General features: G+C 43.1%; 2 protein-coding genes and 1 long non-coding RNA gene across 6 annotated transcripts in view; 2 read left to right on the top strand and 1 right to left on the bottom strand.

Moving 5' to 3' along the window:
• The window catches only part of fga (fibrinogen alpha chain), a 30801-nt gene extending 20379 nt beyond the window's left edge, over window positions 1-10422 (top strand). Inside the window, exons 8-11 of the mRNA XM_052459064.1 lie at window positions 2588-2688; window positions 4921-5003; window positions 6604-6749; window positions 8841-10422. Of these exons, the coding sequence (XP_052315024.1) occupies window positions 2588-2688; window positions 4921-5003; window positions 6604-6749; window positions 8841-9209 (699 nt within the window). The 3' untranslated portion in view covers window positions 9210-10422. The remainder of the gene's footprint in view (window positions 1-2587; window positions 2689-4920; window positions 5004-6603; window positions 6750-8840) is intronic.
• On the top strand, window positions 2698-4085 carry LOC127906626 (uncharacterized). 4 transcript variants are annotated; one of them, XR_008062137.1, is made up of 3 exons: window positions 2698-3348; window positions 3414-3543; window positions 3739-4085. It is a non-coding gene; the product is annotated as an uncharacterized LOC127906626 (long non-coding RNA). The 4 variants fall into 4 exon arrangements; XR_008062136.1 differs by having other exon boundaries at window positions 3609-4085; XR_008062139.1 differs by having other exon boundaries at window positions 3414-3673.
• Window positions 10423-14988: 4566 nt separating the features above from the next.
• Window positions 14989-18334, bottom strand: part of LOC118377092 (fibrinogen beta chain-like) — a 13214-nt gene continuing 9868 nt past the window's right edge. The window contains exons 10-11 of the mRNA XM_052459062.1: window positions 16462-16619; window positions 14989-15646 (exon numbers count right to left, since the gene is read on the bottom strand). Of these exons, the coding sequence (XP_052315022.1) occupies window positions 15415-15646; window positions 16462-16619 (390 nt within the window). The 3' untranslated portion in view covers window positions 14989-15414. The remainder of the gene's footprint in view (window positions 15647-16461; window positions 16620-18334) is intronic.

The following is an 18334-nucleotide window of genomic DNA, read 5'->3' as shown; positions in this document are numbered from 1 at the left end:
CTACACAAACACACCCTACACAAACACACCACACACAAACACACCACACAAACACAACACAAACACACCCACACAAACACAACACAAACACACCCTACACAAACACACCCTACACAAACACACACCCTACACAAACACACCATCACACAAACACACAATCACACCCTACACAAACACACACACCATACACAACACACCCTACACAAACACACCACACACAAACACACCACACACAAACACACCACACACACAACAAACACCACACACAAACACACACCCACACAAACACATCCTACACAAACACACCCTACACAAACACATCCAACACACAAACACACCACACACAAACACACCCTACACAAACACACCCTACACAAACACATCCTACACAAACACACCACACACAAACACACCCTACACAAACACACCACACACAAACACACCCTACACAAACACACCCTACACAAACACATCCTACACAAACACACCCTACACAAACACACCCTACACAAACACACCCTACACAAACACATCCTACACAAACACACCACACACAAACACACCCTACACAAACACACCCTACACACCACCCTACACAAACACACCCTACACAAACACACACACACACAAAAACACACCACACACAAACACACCACACACAAACACACCACACAAACACACCATACAACAAACACACCCTACACAAACACAAACACACACACAAACACATCCTACACAAACACACCCACACACAAACACACACAAACACACACAAACACACCCTACACAAACACACCCAAACACACCCTACACAAACACACCCTACACAAACACACAAACACACCATACACAAACACAAACACATACACAAACACACCCTACACAAACACACCACACACAAACACACCACACACAAACACCACCCTACCACAAACACACCCTACACAAACACATCCTACACAAACACACCACACACAAACACACCCTACACAAACACACACACACACAAACACACCCTACACAAACACACCCTACACAAACACACCCTACACAAACACCCACACAAACACAACACACAAACACACACACAACACACATCCTACACAAACACACCACACACAAACACACCCATACACAAACACACCCTACACAAACACACCATACACAAACACACCCTACACAAACACACCACACCCTACACACACAACACACCACACCCTACACAAACACACCACACCCTACACAAACACACCCTACACAAACACACCCTACACAAACACACCCACAAAACACACCCTACACAACACACACCCTACACAAAAACACACCACACACAAACACACCCTACACAAACACACAAACACACCCTACACAAACACACCATACACAAACACAAACACACCATACACAAACACACCCTACACAAACACACCCTACACAAACACACCCTACACAAAAACACACCACACACAAACACACCCTACACAAACACACCCTACACAAACACACCATACACAAACACACACCCTACACAAAAACACACCATACACAAACACACCCTACACAAACACACCCTACACAAACACACACAAACACACCCTACACAAACACACCCTACACAAACACACCACACCCTACACAAAAACACACACACACCCTACACAAACACACCCTACACAAACACACCCTACACAAACACACCACACCCTACACACACCACACCCTACACAACACACTACCAAACACACAAACACAACCTACACAAACACACCATACACAAACACACCACACACAAACACACCACACACAAACACACCCTACACAAACACACCCTACACAAACACACCACACCATACACAACACACCCTACACAAACACACCACACCCTACACAACACACCCTACACAAACACACACACCACACCATACACAAACACACCCTACACAAACACACCCTACACAAACACACCCTACACAAACACACCCTACACAAACACACCACACCATACACAAACACACCCTACACAAACACACCCTACACAAACACACCGTACACAAACACACTCTACACAAACACACCACACCCTACACAAACACACCCTACACAAACACACCATACACAAACACACCACACCCTACACAAACACACCATACTCAAACACACCACACACAATCACACCCTACACAAACACACCACACACAAACACAACACACACCCTCTACTTAGACCAAAGCCGGTGAGAAACATCCCATCTAACCCGATGAAATTAATAAAAACCAATCCAATCCTGAACTTATTGATAACTTACAGATAATGTAAATAGAGACAAACACACTCACGATATAGCTAAGGCCACCACAACCAAATTCACCCCAAATATATACATGATTGATAATACATACTATGACATATTTATGTACATCCTAACAATATATACTGTATGTGTCTGTAGGAGTCCACGTGTCGGTCTGACTGCACGCTACAAGGCCAGACGAAGGAGACAGAGAGATAGACAATTGATCAATATAACCTTATCGAATCAATCAATAGCCATAATTAATAAATAACTTATTGATAACGTCCACAGGAGTCCCGGTGTCCGTCGGGCTGCAGACTACAGGGTCTGATGGAGCAGACAGAGAGCCAGATGAGGGGCAGACTGGGCGACATCTGTGAGAGGAGACAGAGGTATACTGATTTGATTGGATTTGTAAGTGTTAAAATCTCAGTGTTAAAAATCTCAGTGTTAAAATCTCAGTGTTAAAATCTCAGTGTTAAAATCTCAGTGTTAAAAATCTCAGTGTTAAAATCTCAGTGTTAAAATCTCAGTGTTAAAATCTCAGTGTTAAAATCTCAGTGTTAAAAATCTCAGTGTTAAAATCTCAGTGTTAAAATCTCAGTGTTAAAATCTCAGTGTTAAAATCTCAGTGTTAAAATCTCAGTGTTAAAATCTCAGTGTTAAGGTAAAAGAATTACGTGATTTGATTTGATTTGATCAATGTAAAAAAACATAGATATTGAAACAAACCTGCAATAGAGCATCCTGGGAAATATGATAATAATGGTCGTGGTTTTGGTTTTTTACACCACTGACTAGTCATTGCTGCAAGTTGATTATTAGAATAGTTAGTTTTTTAATAACTATGTTTCTGCATGCACGTTGATCGTATACTGCACAAAGATAAATACAAAATAAATAAAACATCTAAACTAATCCCACCAATAAAGGGTTGGATTTATTGCACCCCTTACTGAGATGCCTGTTCCAGTTGGGATGGATTAGGTCTTCTTGTAAATGAAGTCTCCGCACCCCTTACTGAGATGCCTGTTCCAGTTGGGATGGATTAGGTCTTCTTGTAAATGAAGTCTCCGCACCCCTTACTGAGATGCCTGTTCCAGTTGGGGTGGATTAGGTCGTCTTGTAAATGAAGTCTCCGCACCCCTTACTGAGATGCCTGTTCCAGTTGGGATGGATTAGGTCTTCTTGTAAATGAAGTCTCCGCACCCCTTACTGAGATGCCTGTTCCAGTTGGGATGGATTAGGTTGTCTTGTAAATGAAGTCTCCGCACCCCTTACTGAGATGCCTGTTCCAGTTGGGATGGATTAGGTCGTCTTGTAAATGAAGTCTCCGCACCCCTTACTGAGATGCCTGTTCCAGTTGGGATGGATTAGGTTGTCTTGTAAGTGAAGTCTCCGCACCCCTTACTGAGATGCCTGTTCCAGTTGGGATGGATTAGGTCTTCTTGTAAATGAAGTCTTGCACCGTTGCAGTCATTCTGAAAGCAGGTTGTGTTTTACAAAGAATTGGAGTTGTTGGCTGTTCTCCCTAGCTGAATTCCGATTAGAAGTACAAATCGTGTTGCCGAAGCGTTTCAGACCGCAACATTGACGATAACTAGTAGGCCCTATCTAAAGGCTTTACGATATAGATCAAACATGGTACTCTTTTAATTCAAATATAGTTACTGTTTAATGATTGCCCATTGAATGTAAAAACATTATCTCTGTCACTAACAAACACAGTCGTGGGTGGGTACGTCTCACATTCACCTGAAAGGCATGCTGGGAAATGAGCTAATAATAAATAACCCCCCGGTTAACACTGAGACCGCGGAGCTAAGAGAGATTTTGCTTCCAAGCTATAACAGCTAACCATGTAACGTTCTAAAGCATTATTAACCCTTGGTAAACCTCTCGTGGACAGATCTACGTTAACTGGTACCATAGAATCTGTTGGGAAGGAACTTAATGCATCGCATAACGAGTTGCACAACCAAATTTCGATATTGCACCTGGTGTATTCTTACTCTCAATAGTAAGTTGAGATCCCGACTGAGTTGCTTATATATATATATTTTAGTAACTTATATATTTTATATATTGTTCATTTATTATTGTTTAATTGTTTTGGTCATGCAGCTAGGGGCCTTCAGCGACCGCTTATATCACTTGTAGCTGGAACCGACCTAAAACTATCTTTTTGAATTTCAGAAAGGGAGGGGACATTTGGCCCTTACTCCTCATTCCGGTTCCGCTCCTCATTCTAGGATCTCCTCATTCCGGTTCCTCTCCTCATTCTAGGATCTCCTCATTCTAGGATCTCCTCATTCTAGGATCTCCTCATTCTAGGATCTCCTCATTCTAGGATCTCCTCGTTCTAGAACCTCCTCGTTCTAGGATCTCCTCGTTCTAGAACCTCCTCGTTCTAGGATCTCCTAGTTCTAGAACCTCCTCGTTCTAGGATCTCCTCGTTCTAGGATCTCCTCATCTTCACATCTCTACTCTCAACACGTATGGACCCAGAAGTTCATTGAGCAGCTGACCAATTACGTGAGACTTTAGGTCTGGGTTAGCTGAGTTTAAACCCAGTTAAACATATTACATAATGTGAAAGTTAAAGCCAAGAACCATTCTTACAGGTACGAGGACGCGGCTACAGCATCCATGGTGACCACCAAACACATCTACAATATGAACCGCAAGGCCATCGTCAAGACACACAGTAGGGGACAACACCTCCAATCGATCTATCAATCAATCAATGTCTGTCTATCTGTCTGTCTGTCTGTCTGGCTAACTGTCTGTCTGTCTGTCTGTCTGTCTGTCTGTCTGTCTGTCTGTCTGTCTGGCTAACTGTCTGTCTGTCTGTCTGTCTGTCTGTCTGTCTGTCTGTCTGGCTAACTGTCTGTCTGGCTAACTGTCTGTCTGTCTGTCTGTCTGTCTGTCTGTCTGTCTGTCTGTCTGTCTGTCTGTCTGTCTGTCTGTCTGTCTGTCTGTCTGTCTGTCTGTCTGGCTAACTGTCTGTCTGTCTGTCTGTCTGTCTGTCTGTCTGTCTGTCTGTCTGTCTGTCTGTCTGTCTGTCTGTCTGTCTGTCTGTCTGTCCGTATACCAACCGAGCCATCGATCTTTCTACATTATGTATCTACAGTTGAAGTCGGAAGTTTACATACACCTTAGCCAAATACATTTAAACTCAGTTTTTCACTATTTCTGACATTTAACCTCTTGGGCCTACCTGGCACGCAGGCGTCCCATCTAGAGCTCTGGAAATGCAAATACGCTACGCTAAATGCTAATAGTATTAGTTAAAACTCAAACGTTCATTAAAATACACATGCAGGGTATTGAATTAAAGCTACACTCGTTGTGAATCCAGGCAACAAGTCAGATTTTTAAAATGCTTTTCGGCGAAAGCATGAGAAGCTATTATCTGATAGCATGTAACACCCCAAAAGACCCGCAGGGGACGTAAACAAAATAATTAGCATAGTCGTCGCTACACAAACCGCACAAATAAAATATAAAACATTCATTACCTTTGACCATCTTCTTTGTTGGCACTCCTAGATGTCCCATAATCACTATTGGGTCTTTTTTTCGATTAAATCGGTCCATATATAGCCTAGATATCGTTCTATGAAGACTGTGATAAACGGAAAAAAATAGCGTTTCATAACGTAACGTCATTTTTTAAAATTCAAAAAGTCGACGATAAACTTTCACAAAACACTTCGAAATACTTTTGTAATGCAACTTTAGGTATTAGTACACGTTAATAAGCGATAAAATTCATCAGGAGGCGATGTCAATTCTATAGGTGTCTGTTTCGAAAAAATGTCTTGGAGAGAGCTCGACCAAAACATCCGGTCGGAGACTGGAGGGAATCGATTCCCTTGATTCGGTTAGACCAAGAATCAATTGCGAATCAAATGACAAGACTCTAGACAACGTGTGGAAGCTGTAGGCACTGCAACCTCGGCCTCATTTAATTCGATTCACTTTGAACAATTCCTTGAAGTCGCGGATGGATATTTTTTTCCATTTTCAGTGATCAGATATTCCTGCACTTTTCGATGAAACGCACGTTCTCTTATAGTCACAGCCGTGATTTAACCAGTTTTATAAACGTCTGAGTGTTTTCTATCCACACATACTAATCATATGCATATACTATATTCCTTACACATTCCTGTTTTAGTTTCTGCTTCCCTCAGTTGTCCTACTTCCCCCTTTCTCTCTCCTTCACTCTTCCCTCCATCTTCTGTTTTGATTGATTGATTGATTGATTGATTGATTGATTGATTGATTGATTGTGACCACAGTGTCTGAGCTGAGGTACGTGGAGTTTGCTGAGGGTTTGGCCATGAACGTGACATCGCTAAGGAAACGGTCGGCTGCGTTGCTACGGAAACTGAAGGAGCAGCGAAGCCACGTCCAGAAACAGCTAGAGGACATGTACCGGCAAGAGGTAAGAGTCAGACTTAGAGAGTTAAGAGTCACTTAGAAAGGTAAGAGTCAGACTTAGAGAGTTAAGAGTCAGACTTAGAGAGTTAAAGTCAGACTTAGAGAGTTAAGAGTCACTTAGAAAGGTAAGAGTCAGACTTAGAGAGTTAAGAGTCAGACTTAGAGAGTTAAAGTCAGACTTAGAGAGTTAAGAGTCACTTAGAAAGGTAAGAGTCAGACTTAGAGAGTTAAGAGTCAGACTTAGAGAGTTAAAGTCAGACTTAGAGAGTTAAGAGTCACTTAGAAAGGTAAGAGTCAGACTTAGAGAGTTAAGAGTCAGACTTAGAGAGTTAAAGTCAGACTTAGAGAGTTAAGAGTCACTTAGAAAGGTAAGAGTCAGACTTAGAGAGTTAAGAGTCAGACTTAGAGAGTTAAAGTCAGACTTAGAGAGTTAAGGGTCACTTAGAAAGGTAAGAGTCAGACTTAGAGAGTTAAGAGTCACTTAGAAAGGTAAGAGTCAGACTTAGAGAGTTAAGAGTCAGACTTAGAGAGTTAAAGTCAGACTTAGAGAGTTAAGAGTCACTTAGAAAGGTAAGAGTCAGACTTAGAGAGTTAAAGTTAGACTTAGAGAGTTAAGGGTCACTTAGAAAGGTAAGAGTCAGACTTAGAGAGTTAAGAGTCAGACTTAGAGAGTTAAGAGTCAGACTTAGAGAGTTAAGGGTCAGACTTAGAGAGTTAAAGTCAGACTTAGAGAGTTAAAGTCAGACTTAGAGAGTTAAGGGTCTGAATACTTTCAGAATGCACCGTAGATTTTCATCATCTCACATTCTCCCATAAACTCCATTCAGTGCTCACGACGGAAAGGAGGTGAGGAACGGAGGTGAGGAAAGGAGATGAGGATAGGATATGAGATGAGGAAATTATATGATAGGAGATGAGGATAGCAGATGAGGATAGGAGATGAGGAGATTAGGAAATTATATGATAGGAGATGAGGATAGGAGATGAGGAGATGAGGAAAGGAGATGAGGAATGGAGATGAGGAGATTAGGAAATTATATGACGATAGGAGATGAGAATAGGAGATGAGGAGATTAGGAAATTATATGAGGATAGGAGATGAGGATAGGAGATGAGGAGATTAGGAAATTATATGAGGATAGGAGATGAGGATAGGAGATGAGGAATGGAGATGAGGATAGGAGATGAGGAGATTAGGAAATGATATGAGGATAGGAGATGAGGATAGGAGGTGAGGAGATTAGGAAATTATATGATAGGAGATGAGGATAGGAGATGAGGAGATTAGGAAATTATATGACGATAGGAGATGAGAATAGGAGATGAGGAGATTAGGAAATTATATGAGGATAGGAGATGAGGACAGGAGATGAGGAGATGAGGATATGAGATGAGGATATGAGATGAGGAAAGGAGATGAGGAAAGGAGATGAGGATAGTTGAATATCAATGCCTTATGACACACAACTGTTGCGCTAGTGACTATTGATCTCCCTGATTTTGAGAGCATGCGGGGGGAGGCAAAACTGCCACAGCTAACTTTGACTCATATGACAAACATGGGCCCTGTCCCAAATGGTTCCCTGTTCCCTATCTAGTGCACCAGAACCTGGTCAAAAGTAGGGCGCTGGATTAGGGGATGCGTTTGGGACACAAACACGATGCTCTCCAACCTCATCCCACCAGTCAAGGTCCTCTAGTGTTTACCGAAGAGCTTTGGTCAAATCCTAACGCTTTGCTCCTCTCGCTGTGTCTCCTCTGTAACGCATCAGATGGACGTTGACCTTTGGCTGAGTCTGAAAGAGCACCCTGTTGTCTACACAGTGTACTCTTGACCAGGTGTCTCTGATGTAGGATCAGCCCCTTCTCTCCATTGAATCTTATTTATTATGGTTTCAAATTGCTAAACTGATCCTAAATCAGTTTCATCATAAACCACCAGTCACTTATCCATATGGCCCTAGAGCATTATATAGAGAATAGGGTGCCATTTTGGACATAACCTCTGTGGGTTGCATAGGTGGGCCTTGGTCAAAAGTAGTGCACTATGTAGGGAACCTCTGTTCACACCTCTGTGTTTCTCTCTGTACCCTAGGTGGACGTTGAGATCAAACTGCGCTCCTGTCAAGGATCATGCAACAGGTCCATCGCGTTCCGTATCGACCACGACAGCTACAGATCGATGGCCAATCAGATGGCCCTGTTCAGTAACACCGCCAAGCATCGGAAGAGCTCTCCTCTTAATAAGGACATCGCTAGGATCAAACTACAGCCGGTGGCTGTCGGTCCCCCGCCATCGACCGCCTATAAAACCATCCCCATTGTCCAGAAGGAACTCCTGACTCAGTTTGAGGATCTAGAACAGAATCATGTGGTTCTAGAAGAGGTTCTAGAAGAAACGGAATGCCTGGGTTCTGAAAGGGAGAGAGGAAAAGGAGAAGCAGGCGTTCCAGAATGTAAATAATAAACTCAGATAGAGATGTCTGCCTCTCTGTGATATCTTGGTTCGGTTCTGATAGATATGTTATTATGAACACATTGGGGTCATATTTTTATTTACTTCTAATAAAGGACTGCTGTTTTAATTAACATAAACTATCATTATATAGAGCCACGGGAAGTAGGGGTGTTGAGGATGCCTCACTGGGGTTCTGAGTGGCGCAGGGGTCTAAGACACTGCATCTCAGTGCAAGAGGCTTCACTGCAGAAACACTTGTTCGAATCCAGGCTGCATCACGTCTGGCTGTGATTGGGTGTCCCATAGGGACAATCGGCCCAGCGTTGTGTCGTGGACATTTCCTCTATTTACCAAATCATGGGAGCAAACCACACACACAAGTCAGAGTTAGTTATCAAAGTCCATCTTTAATTATATGAGCTCTATCACAATCCTGTGACTCTCAGATAAATTCAGTGTCTCTCAGTGAATCCTCCGAGAGCCCTCTTACAATGCAACTGAGTTCCTTTAATAGCAAAGACACACATAGTCAGACAGCATAGACATAATTCATCGTTCAGCTTTGTCTCCTTTCCCAAACCCCAGAACCATAAACCAATCCTCCATATCAACAGGCATATATCAAATTGTCATTTAGATACAACCAACTCAAAATACAACCTCCTGGACAAACTCACGGAGAGAAGAGTGAGGCTATAGGTTAAGATAAAAGCAACATTAGAGGGAGCATAGAATGATTCCAGACACTGCCACCCTTCTTTCCCCACTAGAAAAAGGTAGGGAGTAAAAGATATGTTTACACATGATGACACTTTGACCTCTCCCCTCTCGGCGGCCCAGGCAACTTAGTCTTGACATAGAACAGATAACTGCAACCTCGCCACAGTATTATACAAAAATAACATTCTGATGAGAAGTAACTTACACACATTTGATAAATATAAAACATCTATAATAATGTTACCAACAAATTCTGATCCTTCCACGACAGTTGTCCAGGGTAGGCTGTCATTGTAAATGTGAATTTGTTCTTATCTGACAGGCCCTGTTAAAATTAAACTAATATTACTCTTGTCAGAGAGGAATAAAATAAGCAAGCAGGTTGGGAAGAAAACGTTCTGTCAGCAATCTCTTGACAAAGAGATTCTCAACCCCCTCCTCCAGCACTAACGAAGAGATTCTCAACCCCCTCCTCCAGCACTAACGAAGAGCTTCTCAACCCCCTCCTCCAGCACTAACGAAGAGATTCTCAACCCCCTCCTCCAACACTAACGAAGAGATTCTCAACCCCCTCCTCCAGCACTAACGAAGAGATTCTCAACCCCCTCCTCCATCACTAACAAAGAGATTCTCAACCCCCTCCTCCAGCACTAACGAAGAGATTCTCAACCCCCTCCTCCAGCACTAACGAAGAGATTCTCAACCCCCTCCTCCAGCACTAACAAAGAGATTCTCAACCCCCTCCTCCAGCACTAAGAAAGAGATTCTCACCCCCCCAGCACTAAACATCTTCCGGCGGCCAGGTCTAGATGTATATTATGACATACCTCTGCATTGTTGAATACTCCTTTCTTATTGGCTAGAAAGGCATTCTAGAATGTACATTACACCAGATAACGGGACAGTTGGAAATGATATCAGGACACCTTGCGATCATGACGAAATGTGCACCTGCACTTGCAGACCGTACTTGCTACACAGATACAGAAAGATAAAACCAACAACTACACAAACTGAAATTGGGAACATTGTAAACGCAGGTCCAACGAGGAACAAATGTAGCTAGCTAGTATTTTATTAATTTACTTTTTGGAGCCTCTGATGACAACGTGATGAGTGACGAACAGGAATTCATGAAGGACCCTCTGGTGCTATGCTGTCAAATCCTCCCTCGTGTTTCTAGTTTAGTGTAGCTATGCTGTCAAATCCTCCCTCGTGTTTCTAGTTTAGTGTAGCTATGCTGTCAAATCCTCCCTCGTGTTTCTAGTTTAGTGTCACTATGCTGTCAAATCCTCCCTTGTGTTTCTAGTTTCAGCAACTGATTTCAGCTCCTGATATTTTTTAATTTGATTGTCATATTAGCAGGTTTGCTAGCAACAAACTTATTTAGCTAGCTTCTAGCCTAATTCATGAAGGACCCTCTGGTGCTATGCTGTCAAATCCTCCCTTGTGTTTCTAGTTTAGTGTCACTATGCTGTCAAATCCTCCCTCGTGTTTCTAGTTTAGTGTCACTATGCTGTCAAATCCTCCCTCGTGTTTCTAGTTTAGTGTCGCTATGCTGTCAAATCCTCCCTCGTGTTTCTAGTTTAGTGTCACTATGCTGTCAAATCCTCCCTCATGTTTCTAGTTTAGTGTCACTATGCTGTCAAATCCTCCCTCATGTTTCTAGTTTCAGCAACTGATTTCAGCTCCTGATATATTTTAATTTGATTGTCATATTAGCAGGTTTGCTAGCAACACACTTATTTAGCTAGCTTCTAGCCTAGTGCTTGATATGCAATGTGTTGTCCTCGTAATGAACAGTCAGTGGCGACAAGTGTCCTGATGAGATGACGCTATACCAGGCAAAGTCAGGCATCATCAGCTCATTGTTATGGATGTATCCAAATCTACAGGATGTCAACAGAAAATAGCTACATTGCTGTTATTCTGGCTGCAGAGACTGTGACTGTGTTAGCCATAGACTGTGTTAGCCATAGACTGTGTTAGCCATAGACTGTGTTAGCCATAGACTGTATTAGCCACAGACTGTATTAGCCATAGACTGTGTTAGCCATAGACTGTGTTAGCCATATACTGTGTTAGCCATAGACTGTATTAGCCACAGACTGTATTAGCCATAGACTGTGTTAGCCATAGACTGTGTTAGCCATAGACTGTGTTCGCCATAGACTGTGTTCACCATAGACTGTGTTCACCATAGACTGTGTTAGCCATAGACTGTGTTAGCCATAGACTGTGTTAGCCATAGACTGTGTTCACCATAGACTGTGTTAGCCATAGACTGTGTTAGCCATAGACTGTGTTAGCCATAGACTGTGTTCACCATAGACTGTATTAGCCATAGACTGTGTTAGCCATAGACTGTGTTCACCATAGACTGTGTTAGCCATAGACTGTGTTAGCCATAGACTGTGTTAGCCATAGACTGTGTTCACCATAGACTGTATTAGCCATAGACTGTGTTAGCCATAGACTGTGTTCGCCATAGACTGTGTTCACCATAGACTGTGTTAGCCATAGACTGTGTTAGCCATAGACTGTGTTCGCCATAGACTGTGTTCACCATAGACTGTGTTAGCCATAGACTGTGTTAGCCATAGACTGTGTTAGCCATAGACTGTGTTAGCCATAGACTGTGTTCACCATAGACTGTGTTCACCATAGACTGTGTTAGCCATAGACTGTGTTAGCCATAGACTGTGTTAGCCATAGACTGTGTTAGCCAAAGACTGTGTTAGCCATAGACTGTGTTCGCCATAGACTGTGTTCGCCATAGACTGTGTTAGCCATAGACTGTATTAGCCACAGACTGTATTAGCCATTGACTTTGTTAGCCATATACTGTGTTAGCCATAGACTGTGTTAGCCATAGACTGTGTTAGCCATAGACTGTATTAGCCATAGACTGTATTAGCCATAGACTGTGTTAGCCATAGACTGTATTAGCCATAGACTGTGTTAGCCATAGACTGTATTAGCCATAGACTGTGTTAGCCATAGATTGTGTTAGCCATAGACTGTGTTAGCCATAGCTAGCTGGCTGGCTGGCTAACAAGCAAGGGATCAGAACGTTGCCAGCAAGCATAGCAACAGAGCATAAAGAACGAACGACTGGGTCGGCGTCCGTAAATATCAAACTAATCGAACAAACGACTGGCAACCAATATATGAATTTGCTTAAATAAATGAAAATATTTGTAAAAATATTTTATTTCCAAATGGAAGGGCCCATTTGCTTGGACTGTCTCTCTGTGTGTGTAAACATTGACATAAAACAATATTTAAAATAGATTCTCTCTCTATATATTCTGTATATCGTAACCTTGGTATTATTGTTTAAGGGTCAGTTAATACCTTCCACATTCCAGGTAATGATCTGATGGCTGTGGGTAGATACAATGCTTTTTGAGGGTCAGTTAATACCTTCCACATTCCAGGTAATGAGCTGATGGCTGTGGGTAGATACAATGCTTTTTGAGGGTCAGTTAATACCTTCCACATTCCAGGTAATGAGCTGATGGCTGTGGGTAGATACAATGCTTTTTGAGGGTCAGTTAATACCTTCCACATTCCAGGTAATGATCTGATGGCTGTGGGTAGATACAATGCTTTTTAAGGGTCAGTTAATACCTTCCACATTCCAGGTAATGATCTGATGGCTGTGGGTAGATACAATGCTTTTTGAGGGTCAGTTAATACCTTCCACATTCCAGGTACTGATCTGATGGCTGTGGGTAGATACAATGCTTTTTAAAGGGTCAGTTAATACCTTCCACATTCCAGGTAATGATCTGATGGCTGTGGGTAGATACAATGCTTTTTAAGGGTCTGTTAATACCTTCCACATTCCAGGTAATGATCTGATGGCTGTGGGTAGATACAATGCTTTTTAATGGTCAGTTAATACCTTCCACATTCCAGGTAATGATCTGATGGCTGTGGGTAGATACAATGCTTTTTAAGGGTCTGTTAATACCTTCCACATTCCAGGTAATGATCTGATGGCTGTGGGTAGATACAATGCTTTTTAATGGTCAGTTAATACCTTCCACATTCCAGGTAATGATCTGATGGCTGTGGGTAGATACAATGCTTTTTAAGGGTCTGTTAATACCTTCCACATTCCAGGTAATGAGCTGATGGCTGTGGGTAGATACAATGCTTTTTAAAATGCTCTCGTGTTATTGAACCTTTATTTAACGAGGCAAGTCAGTGAAGAACAAATTCTTATTTACAATGACGGCCTACCAAAAGGCAGAAGGCCTCCTGCAGGGGACAGGCTGGGATTAGAGATTAATACTAAATAAAATAAAAAAATATGGGGCAAAACACACATCACGACAAGAGAGACAACACAACACTACATAAAAGACCTAAGACAACAACATAGCATAGTAGCAACACAACAAGACAACAACATGGTAGCAACACATGACAACAGCATGGTAGCAACACAACAAGACAACAACATGGTAACAACACAACATGACAACAACATGGTAGCAACACAATATGGTAGCAGCACTAAACATGGTCCAACAGCACAAAGGGCATGAAGGTAGAGACAACAATACATCCCGCAAAGCAACCACAACTGTCAGTAAGAGTGTCCATGATTGAGTCTCTGAATGGAGAGATGGAGATAAAACTGTCCAGTTTGAGTGTTTGTTGCAGCTTGTTCCAGTCGCTGGCTGCAGAGAACTGAAAAGAGGAGCGACCCAGGGATGTGTGTGCTTTGGGGACCTTTAACAGAATGTGACTGGCAGAACGGGTGTTGTATGTGGAGGATGAGGGCTGCAGTAGATATCGCAGATAAGGGGGGAGTGAGGCCTAAGAGGGTTTTATAAATAAGCATCAACCAGTGGGTCTTGCGACGGGTATACAGAGATGACCAGTTTACAGAGGAGTACAGAGTGCAGTGATGTGTCCTATAAGGAGCATTTGTGTCCTATAAAGAACATCTAGCTTCTAGAGAGCACCCTTACCTGCCGATCTATAAATTACATCTCCGTAATCTAGCACGGGTAGGACGGTCTGAATGATGACGATCAAACACATGACATAGGTTGCTCAATATGTTTTTATTGAGTATAGTAAGGGACAGTCCTCTGCTAATATCTACTTGTATACTTTATATACACACATATATATATATACTTCTACATATACTTGTTCCAAAGACAAACACACACCACACAATCACTCACAGAAGAACAAAACATGCTCAGTTAGTAGGGTGCCGCTCAGTCTCTGTGTGTGTCCCTGTGTGTGTGTCCCTGTGTGTGTGTCCCTGTGTGTGTGTCCCTGTGTGTGTGTCCCTGTGTGTGTGTCCCTGTGTGTGTGTCTCTGTGTGTGTGTCTCTGTGTGTGTGTCTCTGTGTGTGTGTCTCTGTGTGTGTGTCCCTGTGTGTGTGTGTGTCTCTGTGTGTGTCTCTGTGTGTGTCCCTGTGTGTGTCCCTGTGTGTGTCCCTGTGTGTGTCCCTGTGTGTCTACCGCGAGGCGAAGTAGGGCCTGATCTTCATGCAGATGGCTTTGAGAGAGTACCAGGATCCCTTCCAGTTCATCCACACCATGCCGTCATCCGTCCCGTGTTTTGCCATGTACCGGGTGTAAGCCCCGCCCCAGTAGTAACGGCCGTTGGGATTGGCTGAGTGACACCTGTTGTACCACCAGCCACCGCCGTCCTCACGGGAGCACTGCTTGGACGGGTCACCTGGGGTCCTGTTAGAGGGGAGAGAGGGGGGAGTGGGGGAGAGAGAGGGGAGTGGGAGAGAGGGGGGAGTGGAGAGAGAGGGGGTGATAGAGAGAGGGGGTGAGAGAGAGAGAGAGAGAGAGAGAGAGAGAGAGGGGGTGAGAGAGAGAGAGGGGGTGAGAGAGAGAGAGAGAGAGAGAGAGAGAGAGAGAGAGAGAGAGAGAGAGAGAGAGAGAGAGAGAGAGAGAGGTGAGAGAGGGGGTGAGAGAGAGAGAGAGAGAGAGAGAGAGAGTGGGGGGAGAGAGTGGGGGGAGAGAGAGGGGAGGGGGAGAGGGGGGGAAAGAGAGAGGGGGTGAGAGAGGAGGGTGAGAGACAGAGGGGGTGAGAGAGAGGGAGGTGAGAGAGGGGCGTGAGAGAGAGCGAGGGACGTGAGAGAGAGCGAGGGGGGTGATAGAGAGAAGGTTAGGTTAGGTTAATGTATCTTGACCCATTAGTTGTCATTTGACTGATCAATCAACCAATCAACTTACCAACCAATCGTCCATTTCAATACCATCACAGAGAGAGAGAGAGAGAGATGCAGAAAGAGAGAGAGAGATGCAGAAAGAGAGAGAGAGAGAGAGATGCAGAAAGAGAGAGAGATGCAGAAAGAGAGAGAGAGAGAGAGAGAGATGCAGAAAGAGAGAGAGAGAGATGCAGAAAGAGAGAGAGAGATGCAGAGAGAGAGAGAGAGAGAGATGCAGAGAGAGAGAGAGAGAGAGCGAGAGAGAGATAGAGATGCAGAAAGAGAGAGAGAGAGAGCACTGAGTAAAGCCAAGAAGAAGTGAGAGACATCATCCCATACCAGTTATCGTTGTCTCTGTCATAGGTGCTGAACATCATTCCATTGTGTATGGTCATGGTCCGGTTCTCTCCAAACAGCTCCGTAGCCCCCTCCAGCATCACGTTGCCGGCCGTACCAGAGTACCCGCTGATCGCCATCACATATCGGGACGCCTCGCTCTACACAAACGTGGTTTTTTATTTACTATAGTCACATTTTAACAACAACGTTCTCAGTGTTTTAAAGTAACCCAACCTAGAGATTTAGATTTCCACTATGATGCTAGTTCAAAAAATATAGATTCTGTCTGTCTGTCTGTCTGTCCGTCCAACAAACTGTATAGTAAAGATACTGTTACAATTGAAGTCGGAAGTTTACATAGACCTTAGCGACGTACATTTATACTCAGTTTTTCACATTTCCTGACATTTAATCCTAGTATAAATTCCCTGTCTTAGGTCTGTTAGGATCACCACTTTATTTTAAGAATGTGAAATGTCAGAATAATAGTAGAGAGAATGATTTAGTTCAGCTTTTATTTCTATCATCACATTCCCAGTGGTCTTTCAATTGTTTAACTTGGGTTGCAGGTAGCCTTCCACAAGCTTCCCACAATAAATAGGGTGAATTTTGGCCCAATCCTCCTGACAGAGCTGGTGTAACTGAGTCAGGTTTGTAGGCCTCCTTGCTCGAACACACTTTTTCAGTTGTTCCCACACATTTTCTTTGGGATTGAGGTCAGGGCTTTGTGATGACCACTCCAATACCTTCACTTTGTTGTCCTTAAGCCATTTTGCCACAACTTTGGAAGTATGCTTGGGGTCGTTGTCCATTTGGAAGACCCATTTGCGACCAAGCTTTAACTTCCTGACTGATGTCTTGAGATGTTGCTTCAATATATCAACATAATTTTCCTTCCTCATGAAGTCATCTATTTTGTGAAGTGCACCAGTCCCTTCTGCAGCAAGCACCCCCACAACATGATGCTGCCACCCCCGTGCTTCACGGTTGAGATGGTGTTCTTCAGCTTACAAGCCTCCCCCTTTTTCCTCCAAACATAACGATGGTCATTATGTCCAAAAGGTTCTATTTTGTTTCATCAGACCAGAGAACATTTCTCCAAAAAGTATGATCTTTGTCCCCATGTGCAGTTGCAAACTGTAGTCTGGCTTTTTGTATGGCAGTGTTGGAGCAGTGGCTTCTTCCTTGCTGAGCGGCCATTCAGGTTATGTCGATATAGGACTCGTTTTACTGTGGATATAGATACTTTGTACCGGTTTCCTCCAGCATCTTCACAAGGTCCTTTGCTGTTGTTCTGGGGTTGATTTGCACTTTTCGCACCAAAGTACATTCATCTCTAGGAGACAGAACGCGTCTCCTTCCTGAGCGGTATGACTGCTGTGTGGTCCCATAGTGTTTATACTTGCGTACTATTGTTTGTACAGATGAACATGGTACCTTCAGGTGTTTGGAAATTGCTCCCAAGGATGAACCAGACTTGTGGAGGTCTACAATTATTTTTCTGAGGTCTTGGCTGATTTATTTAGATTTTCGCATGATGTCAAGCAAAGAGGCAGTGAGTTTAAAGGTAGGCCTTGAAATACATCCACAAGTACACCTCCAATTGACTCAAATGATGTCAATTAGCCTATCAGAAGCTTCTTAAAGCCATGACATCATTTTCTGGAATTTTCCAAGCTGTTTAAAGGCACAGTCAACTTAGTGTATGTAAACTTCTGACCCACTGGAATTGTGATACAGTGAATTATAAGTGAAATAATCTGTCTGTAAACAATTGTTAGAAAAATGAATTGTGTCCTGCTCAAAGTAATGTCCTAACCGACTTGCCAAAACTATAGTTTGTTGACGAGATATTTGGGAAGTGGTTGGAAAA

The sequence above is a fragment of the Oncorhynchus keta genome, chromosome 13 (genome assembly GCF_023373465.1).
Source record: "Oncorhynchus keta strain PuntledgeMale-10-30-2019 chromosome 13, Oket_V2, whole genome shotgun sequence".
Lineage (NCBI taxonomy): Eukaryota > Metazoa > Chordata > Actinopteri > Salmoniformes > Salmonidae > Oncorhynchus > Oncorhynchus keta.
The sequence above is the reverse complement of the archived record's forward strand: the minus strand, read 5'-3'. Positions and strand labels throughout refer to the sequence as shown.